General features: G+C 51.8%; 2 protein-coding genes and 1 pseudogene across 6 annotated transcripts in view; 1 reads left to right on the top strand and 2 right to left on the bottom strand.

Annotated features, from left to right (window-relative positions):
- The first annotated feature begins 1,573 nt into the window (after positions 1–1,573).
- On the top strand, positions 1,574–8,033 carry ESRP2 (epithelial splicing regulatory protein 2). 4 transcript variants are annotated; one of them, XM_039221769.1, is made up of 15 exons: positions 1,580–1,882; positions 1,971–2,099; positions 3,556–3,669; positions 3,779–3,893; positions 4,220–4,318; positions 4,543–4,597; positions 4,670–4,777; positions 4,857–4,989; positions 5,076–5,118; positions 5,276–5,577; positions 5,691–5,903; positions 6,013–6,211; positions 6,359–6,545; positions 6,857–7,022; positions 7,099–8,033. In XM_039221769.1, exons 1-15 carry the CDS (start codon positions 1,685–1,687, stop codon positions 7,186–7,188), a joined length of 2,151 nt encoding a protein of 716 aa, XP_039077700.1. In that variant the 5' UTR covers positions 1,580–1,684; the 3' UTR covers positions 7,189–8,033. The 4 variants fall into 4 exon arrangements, with proteins under 4 accessions (XP_039077707.1, XP_039077700.1, XP_039077692.1 ...); XM_039221761.1 differs by having other exon boundaries at positions 4,667–4,777; XM_039221784.1 differs by having other exon boundaries at positions 4,640–4,777.
- A 763-nt stretch (positions 8,034–8,796) lies between these two features.
- The window catches only part of NFATC3 (nuclear factor of activated T cells 3), a 137,834-nt gene continuing 132,319 nt past the window's right edge, over positions 8,797–14,311 (bottom strand). Inside the window, exon 10 of one of the 2 annotated variants that reach the window (XM_039221750.1) lies at positions 8,797–10,994. In XM_039221750.1, coding sequence (XP_039077681.1) covers positions 10,873–10,994 — 122 coding nt within the window. In that variant the 3' untranslated portion in view covers positions 8,797–10,872. The remainder of the gene's footprint in view (positions 10,995–14,311) is intronic. The other variant, XM_039221752.1, reaches the window with a different exon arrangement.
- Positions 11,631–11,731, bottom strand: LOC120225493 (annotated as a pseudogene).

Here is a 14,311-nt window from a genome sequence, read left to right as displayed (position 1 = left end):
GTACGGGAGGAGCCTCACTTCTGTTGGGCCCCGCCCCTCGAACAAATATTTGGCATTCCAGTCTTATCTAAAAGGGTGCAGGACTCAAAGAGCTACGTTTCCCCCTCCCCCTGGGCCTGATTGGCCTAGCGCTTCCGCAAGTGGGGACCAGCGGGCAGGAGCCCGAGTGGGCGGTCCTCAAAGGGGCGGATACCTGCCCAAACCTGAGGGAAGCGCTAGTCGCCCGGAGAGGCTGGAAGATCTGTCTACTCCCCACTCCCTCCATACCGCCGAGTCCCGGCGCGAGTCACTTCCGTACTGGACTCCTCAGTCTCTTTATCCGTTAAGTAGGGACCCGTTGAAGTGTGGGTTCAGTGGACAAGGTCTCGGAAGCGTCCCCTCCACCCTGGGCTCTTTCACCGTCTCCCGAATGTCCGGACGCAGAGAGACCAGCTCTTAGGAAGCGCGTGGCGCGGCTCCCGCCTCAGTTTTGGCGGGGGCTTGGCAACCCCACGTCCCTTCTTCCCCCCGGACTCTTCAGTCTCTCAGTCACATAAATGGGAGAACTTAGGGTAGTCCGGGGCAGTCTGGAAACGTGCCGTAAAGGAGCCTCACCAAGCACGATGGGGCGAAAGAGTGCTGGGAACCCTCCGCGCGGGACTGTCCTTATTGGGTTGCTGGTCTCGGATGAAGAGACGGAGGATCTGCAGCCCTCACGCGCACATTACGTGGCCAGTGTGCTCACATCTCCAGGCAACGGGCCCGTCGTCAGCTGAGAGAGCGACGAAAACAGGCTGGAGTCTCCACGTGGGGTAGAGGTGAGGCTCCAGGCCAGGCCATCCTGCTTAGCCCCGTCTCCCAGTGGCGCTCTCTGGAGTTGGAATGGGGCGCTTCCTGCTTACCAAGCACGGAGGCCCGCACAACTCCTACAGGGTCTTGGCATCGAAGGCACTTCCTGGAGCCAGGCTAAGGCCAAGTCTTCACACCTGTGTGGACAAGCCCTGACCTGTGACATCTAGTCTCCCGACCCCGTGGCTCTAAGGACCTCTGCTGATCCCCGACCCCTCCTCCCAATCCCATTGGCTTATGGTGACAGCCCCCGCCCCCCGCCTATGGGTGGATATTCAATAACTCACCGCCCTCTTTGACCTTTGGTGACTTCTATCATCCCCAGACCGGCCGACGTGACCCCCACAGCCCCTAGACTGCCTCCTGGTGATTTTCATAAATCCTGTGTGACCCTTACGGACTGCAGAAGGCCCCTGTATTTGCATTTTTCTTGGCGTAGGCCTCATGGTGAGGAGGGACATGGAGGAGGATGAGATCGCCCCAGTAGTCAGGCAGGGCCCGCTGGTGGAGCGGGAGTCTGGACCGTGAGCGCAAATCCGGACCCGGCGTCAGGGCGCGCGTGCCCCGCTCTAGGCTCTAGCAGCCTTCCCCCTCCGTTCCCCAGGCCGCCCTCTGTCACGTGGCCGGCTAGGCGGACAGGTAACTCGCCCAGAGAGGGCGGGGGCGAGCAGCCGCCCCGCCCCGCAGGGCTCCGCGGGCGGGTCTCAGCGGCGCCCACTGCGCCAGCCGGGCTGCAGGTGCCGCCCCCGACACACGGGGTCCCGCCCAAGCTGATTCGTGTCTGCCGTCGGCCGGTGCGTGCGTGCGCCTCGTCGGTCCGCGTGTGTCTGGCCGAGCGCCCCCTTCCTCTGCGGCCATGACTCCGCCGCCTCCCCAGCCACCGCCCCCGGACTCGAACCCCGCCTCAGACTCCGCCACCGACCCCCGCCCCGGGCCTGGACCCCTGGTCGTACTGTTCGGAGCCACGGCCGGTGCGATGGGGCCGGACCTGGGCTCCGACGAGACCGACTTAATTCTCCTAGTCTGGCAAGTGGTGGAGCCGCTGAGCCGTCAGGTACGACGGAAAGGCGGCAACGGGGTGCCCAGGGAGTTTCAGGATCCGAGGCGAACAGTGGCTGATCGGTTTCTCCCGCCGCTTGTAGGTGGGGACGTTGCACAAGTCATTGGTTCGCGCTGAGGCGGCCGCACTGAGCCCGCAGTGCCGCGAGGCGAGCGGCCTGAGTGCCGACAGCTTGGCGCGGGCCGAGCCTCTGGACAAGGTGCTGCAGCAGGTGAGTGCTTGGGGCCGGGTGAGTGGAGACATGGCCGGGCTGCGGGGACATTTCTCGGCGGGAGAGGAGGCAGGCGGCAGGGCCTGGCGTGCTGCGATCAACTGGCCTGGGCGGTAGGACGGGTTCCTGTTGTTTAAAATTTCAGAGATTCCCGCGTGTGCCGGCCATTGCTGGGGGCGCCTTACTTTGCAGCCTTTCCAGCGATCCACTTCTACTGAGCAGCGGGATGGAGGTTGCGAGACCCCTGCTAGAGTCCCGGGCGGCGTAGCTGTGAGGCTCAGACGCCCCTGGGAACCTGCCTGGCCAGGTCTTCCAGAATAGTAGTCGGAAGCCAAAAGGGCCGAGGGGCCTGGTCTTGGCTACAGGTCACGGTCCCTGCCGCCTGAGTCCTTGGCCCACCCACCCTCATAGGAGACGCTGGAGCGGGGGCGTAGGGCGGGGTCGGCCTCAGAGGCAGAAGCCGCCAGGTGTAAGCTGCTCGTCTAGGCCTGTCCCGGCCGTCTGGCCAGGCGTGGGCGCTGTCCGGACCCCGCCTGGAGGCGACCTGACTCCTGAGTGCAAAGGCCCAGCGTGCCTCCCAGCCCTGGCTGGAGTGGGAGGCGGTTCCCATTGCTGTTTTCTTTTTCTTACCTTCACTACTGCACTTCCCCTGTGCCTGACTCTTCAGTGTAATGAGTTTAAGTGCTTTACACGGATAAATTCTTTCATTTCTCAACAACTCCTCTGGTTGTTCTTGATTTAGGTACAGAGATGTTGAACCTGAGTCTGTTCCTGAAGGGCTCCCAGGCTAACCCCTACTTGGGGAGTGTGCTGAAGGAGAACTGGGTTGGCTTGCTCTGGGCCTGGGCTTAGTGCTTATACCTGTTCTCCAGCGGGAGGAAGGCTGTTGGGGGCTGGGCGAGGAGTGCCACCCCCTCTATGAGTAAACAACCCCGTGCCAGCCGGTCGATAGTGTGGGTCAAAGCTCATGCTGCCCCTGGCGTCCAGGTATGGGGCTCTGTCCTTGGATTTTCTCTGCCCCTTGGTTGGTCAGACTTAGAGGCGGGGCTGCCATTGACCATGAGCCAGCTGGGCCTCAGGCAGGATTGGGCCTCCCCCACCTGTCTGAGGGTGGTGCCTGGTCAGGGACAGGTTTAACCTGCTTTGCCCCGCCCCTTCCCACCTGCTTGTCCCACTCCACCAGGTGTTTGCTCTGGCACCACTCCAGACTCTTGGAGTGTGTGTGTGATGGGGGCTTGGGTGATATGTGACTGCCCCCATTTGGCCTGGAAGAAGTGACCGTGGATTGGGGGAGAAAAGGGACACAGAGCCAGGCCCAACAGGTGTGGCCACCTCCTCCCCAGGCAGGGTAGGGCTGAACATCTAGCTGAACCAGCTTTGCAGCCTGTGCCCTCCCTCCTCCTGCCCACCCAGCTGTGAGTCTGTGTCTGTCTCTCTCCCCACTCCCTATCCCCAGTTCTCACAGCTGGTGAGCGGGGATGTGGCTCTGCTGGGCGGGGGCCCCTACATGCTATGCACTGATGGGCAGCAGCTGCTGCGACAGGTCCTGCACCCTGAGGCCTCCAGGAAGGTATGCCACTGAGGGCACAACAGGGGGTAGGGTTCCCAGGACCCCCATCGTGGGGGTGGGCAGGGCAGCTCAGTTCCCTCCATTCATGCCCCCTCCCATGTGCCCCCAGAACCTGGTGCTCCCCGACACCTTCTTCTCCTTCTACGACCTCCGCAGAGAATTCCATGTGCAGCACCCGAGCGTCCGCCCTGCCAGGGAGCTCACCGTGGCCACCATGGCGCAGGGTATCTGACGCAGCAGGGTTAGGGTGGAGGGGAAGCTGCAGGCAGTTCTTGAGTATGTGCATTCTGAGCGTTACGTGAACACATGCAAGTTTACGTTATCTGCCGAGTCCTTGAGGGCACATGCCTCTGTGTCTGTGCTGGGGTGCGTTTGAAATATGGGATGTCTGCATATATCTGGGATGGTGACTTGTAAGGGCATATACAACCTGGATCAAAACAAATGTTTGCTGGGTCCTGCATTTATCCACGAAGGGGACTTGGACCTAGGTGGGACCAAGATTGGTGCTCATGCTGGGATTTCCTCGCTGTTACTTCTCTGCTCATAGATTTGGGGCTGGAGACAGATGCCACAGAGGATGACTTTGGGGTCTGGGAAGTGAAGACAATGGTAGCTGTCATCCTCCATCTGCTCGAAGGGCCCAGTGGTAAGGTTCCCCTCATCACCTGTCACCTGCTCTCAGAACTGGGTGCATGTCTACCTCTTAACTTTCTCAAAGTTCCCCTCCCCACTGGTTACCTTCTTTGAGAGACCACAGGTAGATGCTCCTTTGTCACCTCCTCATCCCCCTCAACTGTCCTCTTTTTGCAGAGCTTGGTGGGGAGACCCCCTCCACCAGACCCTGCTGACCCCCATGCCATCTCCTCTCAGGTCAATTGTTTTCGAAGGCAGAGGTGGTAAAGCAGAAATATGAGACAGGTCCTTGGTGAGTGTGGCGGCAGGGGTGGGGGTGACAATAGCTGGACAGCTCTGACTCCGTGCCCTGCCCCCACAGCAGCAAGGCCGATGTGGTGGACAGTGAGACTGTAGTTCGGGCCCGTGGGTTGCCCTGGCAGTCATCTGACCAGGACGTGGCTCGATTCTTCAAAGGACTCAACATTGCCCGGTGGGTATAGCAGGCAGGATGGGTGGGCTCAGGAGGGCAGGCCTGCCTAGGAAGCACTAACCCAGCCCTGGCTCCGCAGGGGTGGTGTAGCGCTCTGCCTCAACGCCCAGGGCCGCAGAAATGGCGAGGCCCTCATCCGCTTTGTGGACAGCGAGCAGCGGGACCTAGCGCTGCAGAGACACAAACACCACATGGGTGTCCGCTATATTGAGGTGGGGCTCTCGGCTGGGAGTGAAGAAGGGCAGAGCCGAGGCCAGCCGGGCTGGAGACCCACGGACTGCCCCCACTGTATCCACAGGTATATAAAGCAACAGGAGAGGAGTTTGTCAAGATTGCAGGGGGTGAGTGTGCTCCCAACAGCGCCTAGCTCCCCTTTGTTCTTGATCCATGTCCCACTTGCCCGCCCCCTGCCATTGTGCTCCCCTGTGCCAGGTGTTAGGTGGGTATTTGGAAGGGCACAAATGAAGTCAGTGGGTGACTCCCATGCCTCCCACCAAGGCACATCACTAGAGGTGGCTCGTTTCCTGTCACGGGAAGACCAAGTGATTCTGCGGCTACGGGGACTACCCTTCTCGGCTGGGCCGGCAGACGTGCTAGGCTTTCTGGGGCCAGAGTGCCCGGTGACTGGGGGTGCTGATGGGCTGCTCTTTGTGCGCCACCCTGACGGCCGGCCCACTGGTGATGCCTTTGCCCTCTTTGCCTGCGAGGAGCTGGCACAGGCTGCACTGCGCAGGCACAAGGGCATACTGGGTAAGCGATACATTGAACTCTTCAGGAGCACTGCGGCCGAGGTGCAGCAGGTGAGCACCAGGGCTTTCCCTTACCCTCCGTGTGCTTCTCTAGGGTGCCCCTCCCACCCCCTGTGCACCGGCCGTACTTGGCACGACCAGCCTGTTGCTGCCTTCCTTACCAGGTCCTGAACCGCTATGCATCCAGCCCACTCCTTCCCACACTCACGGCTCCACTGCTGCCTATCCCCTTCCCACTGGCAGCTGGGACTGGGAGAGATTGTGTACGCCTTCGAGGCCTGCCCTACACAGCCACCATTGAAGACATCCTTAGCTTTCTGGGGGAGGCAGCTGCTGACATCCGGCCCCACGGCGTGCACATGGTGCTCAATCAGCAGGTGAGGCTGCTGCCAGTGGGGAGACGTGTGTAATTAGGGAGGAGTGTGTGGTTGGGAGTAAGGCACTTTTGCGTATGACAGGTTGCTTACAAGACCACCATGTTTACAGGGCCGGCCGTCGGGTGATGCTTTTATCCAGATGACATCGGCAGAGCGGGCCTTAGCTGCTGCTCAGCGTTGCCATAAGAAAGTGATGAAGGAACGCTACGTGGAAGTGGTCCCCTGCTCCACAGAGGAGATGAGCCGTGTGCTGATGGGGGGCACCTTGGGCCGTAGTGGCATGTCCCCTCCACCCTGCAAGCTGCCCTGTGAGTGTCTCAGGAGCTGGGGAAAGGAGGCATGTGGGGGCCAAGCTGTTGTAACTCTCACTTTCTACAGTGGGGACTCCTTTCTGGCTGCCTCATCCAGGGCAGTGCTGGGCTCCCTGCAGATGTACTCTCTACTTCTGCCTCCAGGCCTCTCACCACCCACCTACGCCACCTTCCAGGCCACCCCAACACTCATTCCCACTGAGACGGCAGCTCTGTATCCCTCTTCAGCGCTGCTCCCGGCTGCCAGGGTGCCTGCTGCCCCCACCCCTGTTGCCTACTACCCAGGGCCACCCACTCAACTCTACATGAACTACACAGCTTACTACCCCAGGTACCTGCTGCTAAGAAAACTCTAGTCATGCCCCCACCCTGGTTTGGGGGAGGGTCATGATCCCGTTCCTGCGCCAGATAATCCAGGGTCTGTTAGAGCTCAGACTTATTCTAAGATGGACAATGGAGTGACAGTTACGGCTTGGCTGATGCCATCTACAAATGAGAATGGAGCGGACTCTGTAGAGGCAAAGGTTTCAGGCAGGAAGAACTGAACTAAGCACAAGGCAGAGGCAAAGAAAGAGGGAAGCAGGGCTTGGTCTAAGCCATAAATGGGACTGCACTCCTAAATTCCTGCCTCTCCCATCCTAGCCCTCCCGTTTCCCCCACCACCGTGGGCTACCTCACCACACCCTCTGCTGCCCTGGCCTCTGCTTCCACCTCAGTGTTGTCCCAGCCAGGAGCCCTGGTCCGTATGCAGGGTGTCCCATATACTGCTGGTATGAAGGATCTGCTCAGCATCTTCCAGGCTTATCAGGTGAGGTGTGGCTGGAGGGCTTGGGAACCTGGTTGAGCCTGGATTTTCCTCTCCTAAATCTCGTTCCCTTCTGCAGTTAGCCCCTGATGACTACACCAGTTTGATGCCTGTTAGTGACCCGTCTCGGACTGTGCTACAGGCCCCCAAAGAGTGGGTGTGTTTGTAGGTGAGGGAGCCAGGAGGTAAGAGCTGGCTAACGTCGAACATGACTCTCTTGCATCCAGAAAACCAGCACCCTTGACCAGGTGGCTTCTTTCTGGCTTGTCAAAGCTCTCAGAAAGCACCTAGAGGAGCTCAAGCCCCAGCTCCATTTCCCAGTTATTGCCCTGCCTGTTCACCCCAAAGATGATGGCTGGACCCTGCACGCAGGACTGGGGGTTGAAACATGTCTCCTTGCTCCCAACGGTCTGATCTGGGCCTCCTGAGTAGCACCGAGCGCCACACTGAGAGTTGTGGCTATGGCCCGTGCCTTCAGATTCTGTGGGGCGGATGTCCACAGCAGGCCTACTTTCTTTTTAAAAATGTAAGCCCTGGTGCCTTCAATGTATGACTCCTGGGAGCTTTTGAGTAAAGATCCCAATGTTCTACCTTCCCCTATCCCTCCTGGTAGGGACAGGGAGGCAGAGAGTGCTGGCCCCAGCCCCCAAGATACTTGGACCTCAGTGGCCACGTTTGTACCAGGTGGTACCATCTAAGGATGCTAGCTCCCCTCCAGCTTGACACAAGGAGTATCAGGTGGCAAAATCACAAGCTGTTTTGATGGACTATACTGCAGTATCCCCAAAGGACACTAGGGGGCAGGAGGCCCTCACACAAAAAATCCGGCTCGAATTTTAAAGGGGACTTTCTGCCCACTTTTCACACACATTTGGGCAGGCCAGTTGTCCTGAACTCAGCAGACACCGTGGAATGTCCTCTGCACCCATTAGAGGGTACAGAACTGATGATTCAGGAGGAATTTTGGAACTCTACTCACTCCTCCGTAAAATAAACAAAGGTTCTAACCAAGTGGACTTTTCAAAAGCCAATGTGTCCTTAGCTTTGGACCCCAGAGTGAGGGGCCCCACACCTGCCCCAGGCAGAGGAAAACTCAGGCAGATTTCAAGGACACTGACCTGTCACCGTTTATTATTTCAGCACTGTAACTAAGGAACCTGAATTGCTGGCTCCTCTTTGTTATTTGTGTAAGGAGCACTATACTCCTACAAAAGGTTTTACAATACAAAATGTATAAGAAAACAATCCCAAGTGCTGTAAACTAAACTGAGATCCTTAACTGAACATTGCCCATTTTATAAAATATAAGGTTTCAACTGCAGCCCACCTGAGCATTAAAGATGACCATCTGTTCTGAATATTAAAAACAGGGCTTCATAGCCAGAGCCAGTAGAACTCTGGTGATAGTGGTTAGCCCCTGAAGGGCAGGGGTAGGTTGCCCTTCAGGCAGCAACACCACATGTGCACCTGAAGACGAGACCACTGTTCCCTTTCAAGCTGTTTTCAGCCATGTTTCTCTGTGTATCTCTAGTAAACAGAAGGCTGCTTATTAACCCATTCCTGAACTCAAGATCTAGCACAGGTTGGAGGGGTAGGGGTGGGTGCTAGGACATGCCCAGTTGCTAAATGTCGCTGCTAGAAGTCAACTTGCATAGTCCAATGATGTGTGCTTTAACACCACTTATGTTGCACAAAAGTTTAAAGTCTTTACCTCCAAAGCCAAAAAATACTGACTCTTAAACCAAAGATTTTACAAAAGGATACAAGACTGCTCATATAGTATATAAAGCTCTGTTTTGAAATTTAACTTTTATTTTAAATAGGAAAGCATTTCTAGTGCTACAGGCATCAAGGTATTTAAAAGGCATCAAAATTTGGTGCATAGCAACTCTGGATCATAGAGGCTTTTATTCCTGAGGGCAGCAGAGCGACCCCCGAAGGGTCTTGTAAGGAGAACTCTTACAAGAGCCTTATGTGAGGCAGCTACCCCAGGGGCAAGAGGGTGGAGGCAAGTCTGGCCACTGTCTGAAACCTCATCAGGGGCTGCCTCCCACAACCCCTCCAAACCAAAAGAAGCTGTGGGCTTCCAACTACAGGCCCTGAAGCAAATCTCACTGTCCACACTCTGACACAAAACTTACTTTAAAAGAAAATCTGAAGACACCCAGCTCCAGAAGGGACCAGAGTGATTTGCTGAAGGACAGACATTTTTCTCTAACTAGTTTTAAGGAAAAAAATATAAATCATCATAGTTTAATGAAGAAGAAGAAAAAAAAGACCATACTTCATCCTGTAGGAGGTCAACAGCTCCTACCTGGTGATTAGAGGTGGTGGGCAATGAACTGGCTCCCTCTGCCTTGGTTTCAATGGAGTCCTGGCATCTAGAACTCCTAGTCCCCAGGAGTAACTTCAAGCCCTTTGACCAGCTCAGCACACTGTCACGCAAAATAGGCACTCAAAAAATTTGCTTCCTGAATAAATGAAATTACATGATTTTGTTTGAAAACGTACTGCAAACTTCAGGGGCTCTGAAATGGGCCCGGCCTTGAGCAGGTAACTAATCCCATTAAAGGGAGGGGTAAGGGGAGGGTTTAGAAAAAGCACCCAACTCGGGCACCTCCTTTGGTAGACAGCAGGCTGGAGTTTCTTGCTGGCCCCTGCCTTGGGCACCAGCCTCACCAGCAGCAGCACCAGGGCATCTTTGGTGTGGAGGGTCAGGTCTATGATGCTACTGCATGTTTGGGTTTGCCTCGAAGCCTTTGGGGAAAAGGCTGGTTTTTAGGCCACGCAGATAGGACACAGTAGGCCAGAATCATTTTAGGCTGTAAACAGAATGAGGAATAAGCTTTCCATGCCACCGTGAATCTTAAAAACTTCCCATCTGGAGTCCTGCATTTTCTCTACTGTTCTAAAGTACAGCTCATTTGTGCTTAGCTTCTGACACAGCATGGCCTCTAGAAATTGGTTAGAACCAGCAAATTTGCCTAAATCATCATGAGACTGTGGCTCCAAAGGTTACAAAGGTCTGGGACCAGAGGGCACAAAAGGGAAAAGCAGTCCACAGCCTACTTGTTTGCAGGATGGCAAGATATTAAAGCTATGAAGCTAAAACAACCCACCTTTCAAAGTTACCTTATTTGTAGCTATCTTATCCAAGGCCCTGAGGCAAAAAAAGCAATTTCAACATGGAGTCAGTATGGAGAGATTGCAGAAAGATTACCTAGAAAGTTACAAAAAGGCTATGCTCTGGAATGTCATTTTATATTCCAACACTTCAATGATTGGAATGGTCTCCTCTTTAACAGTTTACTTTTATAAAGAGGTATGAGCTACATTTGGCTTTATTTCCTATAAATCTATGAAAGGCTTTAGGACATGCTGTTTCTGAGGCATAGGTGTAGGCTTGGGAGGATTTTTTTTCTATTATGTTTACCTCTGGAAGGTTTTATCAAAAGTTCCTACTTTAAAAATAATCATCAAAGCTAAAGAGTCCTTCAAATGACCATAAAGGAGTACAAATCACCAATCATAGCTAAGCAACCAGGTCACTTGCAAAAGCAGCACCTCTGAAATGCGAGAGCCTGCTGCGTTCACACTCAAAAGCACCCATCATATAAAAGTATCCTATTTAAATATAAAAAGCAAAGCTCATTTCCCCAAAGCTCAGTCTCTGCTGCTCCTGTTCTTTTACAAAATCTACTCAAGGCCTGAGGTGGAGGAATGCTGCTTTCCCCACAGTGATCCCAACTCCTGGCACCAGTCCTGAAGGCCACAGAGTTGGAAACCCAAGGTCCAAGGAGAGAAACATGATGAGAAGTACATGGTGGTGGACACGTGGCTGCAGGGAGCACTGTCAGAGCCCATCGGATCTTCCTAAATCCAGGGAATTGGGACCCGGGAGGGGAGCCTGCCTGCTCCCCCCTGTTCCTTGGGAAACGGAAACCTGGGACATGTCTCTCCCAATTATCTCGTTCACTGAAAAACAAAAAAGGGAGAGTGATTAGTGACCTCTGTGTGACTGACCATATGATGCTCAATGGCAAGTTCCACTTCAAAGACATTTCCCCCCCTCTCCATCTATAAAGGTTAGAACCAGCAAATTTGCCTAAACCATCATGAGACTGTGGCTCCAAAGGTTACAAAGGTCTGGGACCAGAGGGCACAAAAGGGAAAAGCAGTTTTCTATAAAGGCAAATGCAGTGCTTTAAAGCCTGCTCCTAGATGGAATGAAGAGCACCTTTGAGAAGCTGTTCCAGACCCCTCTTTCTCTTTCAGTCCAGTTTGGGTTGGGAAGAGAGATGGCTCAGAGAATAGGAAATATTCTTACCCTCTCTCTAAAAGCTTATGTTCTAGAGCAGAGGAGAGAATACATCTGAAATGTGTTAACATTCATCTAACTTTTCCTGAATTTGCATCACTACAGGAGGGTTTTTCCCTTTCTGATTTCTGAAGTGTACTGTGTATGAAAAGTGAATGAAAATAAATGCTTTGGTGAGAATAAGAGAAGATCTGGGAGTTATTTTGTTATGCTAATTAAGCATCCTTTATTATATGGGCACTTTTTAATTGTTTCTCATCCTTTCAGAAGAGACCTTTCTTTTTCTTTCTTTTTTAAATGTGGAATACTTCATGAGTTTGCATGTCATCCTTGCACAGGGGCCATGCTACTCTCTGTATTGTTCCAATTTTAGTATATGTGCTGAAGCGAGCACCTTGCTTTTTGTTGGTTTCTGTGACAAGCCAAGCACTCCTAGAAGCACAGTGCTCCATGAGGTCTCATACAGAAAAACTCCAATCTTAAGAAACCAGTATAGAAAGAAAACCCCAAATTCCCCCAATAATAACCTTCAGTTCTCTCATCATGAGAATTCTTTGCTTTGAAATGAAAATTATTTTCTTTATCAACTAAAGATTAAGCATATATTCACAAGAACTGAAAACATATGTCCACACAAAAACTTGTACTCAAGGGGCGCCTGGGTGGTTCAGCTGGTTGAGCATCCAACTCTTGATTTCAGCTCAGGTCATCATCTCATAGTTGTGGGATCGAGCCCCAAGTCAGCTTGGGAGTCTTGCTTTCCCTTTCCCTCTCTCCTCCTCTACTTATATACCTGCACTCTCTCTCAAGATAAACATTAAAAAACAGAAACAAAAACCAAAACCTTGTACCTTAATATAAATTCATAGCGGTATTATTCATAATAACTCCAAAGTAGAAACAACCCAAATATCTACCATCTACCAAGTGATGAATGGATAAGCAAATTATGGGTTATCTATACAGGGAAATATCATTCAGCCTTAAGAAGAAATGAAGTTCTGGGGCGCCTGGGTGGCTTAGTCAGTTAAGCATCCGACTTTCGCTTAGGTCATGATCTCGTGGTTCGTGGGTTCGAGCCCCGCGTCAGGCTCTGTGCTGACTGCCAGCTCAGAGCCTGGAGCCTGTTTCAGTCTGTGACTCCCTCTCTCTCTGACCCTCCCCTGCTCACGCTCTCTCTCTCTCCTAGAAATAAATAAAACATTTTAAAAAAATTAAAAAAAAAAATGAAGTTCTAATATATGCTAGACCATGGGTGAACTTTGAAAACATTATGCTAAGTGAAAGAAATCAGATACAAAAGATCATATATTGTTTGATTCCATTTGTATAAAAGGGCCAGAACTGGCGTGCCTGGTTGGCTCAGTCGGTTAAGCATCCAACTTCAGCTCAGGTCATGATCTCACGGTTTGTGGGTTTGAGCCCCGCATCTGGCTCTGTGCTGACAGCTCAGAGCCTGGAGCCTGCTCCAGATTGTGTGTGTGTCTCTCTCTCCTTTCCCCAGCTTACACTCTGACTCTCTCTCTCTCAAAAATAAACATTAAAAGCTCTTAAAAAAAATAAAATAAAAGGGCCAGAGCTGATTAACCACAGACAGAAAATAGGTGCTTGCCAGGAGTTATGGTGAGGAAGGAATGGGAGATGACTGCTAACAGGTATGAGATGAGATTCTTTTTGGAGTAATAAAAATTTTCTAAAATGAGATAGTGGTGATAGTTGCACAACTCTGTGAATATACTAAAAACACTGAATGGTGTATTTTCAAGGGTGAATTCTATAGTAATACATTATATCTCAATTCAGCTGTTATAAACAAAAATAGGCCAGGACAAGAAAAAATTCTATACTTAGAATGTGCTGTGATCACAGAGCCAAGGAGACACTAATAATCACTTAAAAAAATCCTCAAGTATTAACATCTTTTTTTTTAAAGAGAGAGAGAACTGGGAGAGAGTGTGAGCAGGAGCCCGAGGCAAGGCTTGATCCCATGAACCTGGGATGGTGACCTGAGCCCAAATTAAGAGTAGGATGCTCAGTCACTGAGCCACCCAGGTGCCCCTTTCAAGTATTAAAATCCAATCTTTTTACAGTTTAGGTAATTTTAAAAATTCCTCAAATTCATATACTCCTGACTATCAGAAGGGAACTAACATTCACTTCACAAATATTTATTGAGCATCTACAAGAGTTTGCAATTGAAATTTTGTATCTTATTTCAGTCTTCATAACATTTTAAGATAACTACTACCGCGACTTTATAGATCAGTTAACTGAGTCTTTGACAGTTCACATAATTTGCTCAGTAAATAGTGAAATCAATTTCCAAACACCTATCATTTCTTGAAGGCCAAGAGCAGAGAAATGGAGGTGGAGGGGAATCATTTAGACAAAGAAAATGCAAAAGACCCAGACACTTGTGGTGACGCCAGGGGAGGGAGAGTGAGTGCATTAATGGGAGAGGGAGTCAGGAAAGAGAGAATATAAAGGGGACATAAATAGACAGGGCAGCCGTTGGCACCTGTTATTCCAAGCTACATAACAAGCAAAGAAGAGTGTTTTCAGTGTGGACTCCGTGTGTAAGTCAATGGGCTGGTCTCATGCAACGAGGGAGGCAAAGGATGACCCATGATCTCCGTGCATAGCCTCTAACATAATTCATCACATTAGATTATCAGTAGGGGTCATCATTATCTGTCTCTCAAATAGCCTGTGAGCTCCTGAAGGGCAAGGACCTTACTAATAAGGAAGCATCAATTTCAGATGACTGAATAAATGGATCCTAATTCAATACAATTACTTGGAAACTATGGGGAATTAGTACACTGAAAGTTCACTAGGTGATGGGATAGGAAGTGGACCACAGAATGTTATTAAGACTAACAGATGACATCTGATTTTGATTTTAACAGTATCTATGTGTCTATTTTAGACAGGTCTCCCAGCTGTGGCAACAAGCCAAATATAGAAGCAAGTA

The sequence above is a fragment of the Hyaena hyaena genome, unplaced genomic scaffold (genome assembly GCF_003009895.1).
Source record: "Hyaena hyaena isolate Hyena2069 unplaced genomic scaffold, ASM300989v1 scaffold_18, whole genome shotgun sequence".
NCBI classification, from domain to species: domain Eukaryota; kingdom Metazoa; phylum Chordata; class Mammalia; order Carnivora; family Hyaenidae; genus Hyaena; species Hyaena hyaena.
Note: the sequence above shows the minus strand (reverse complement) of the source record. Positions and strands in the feature narration are given on the sequence as shown.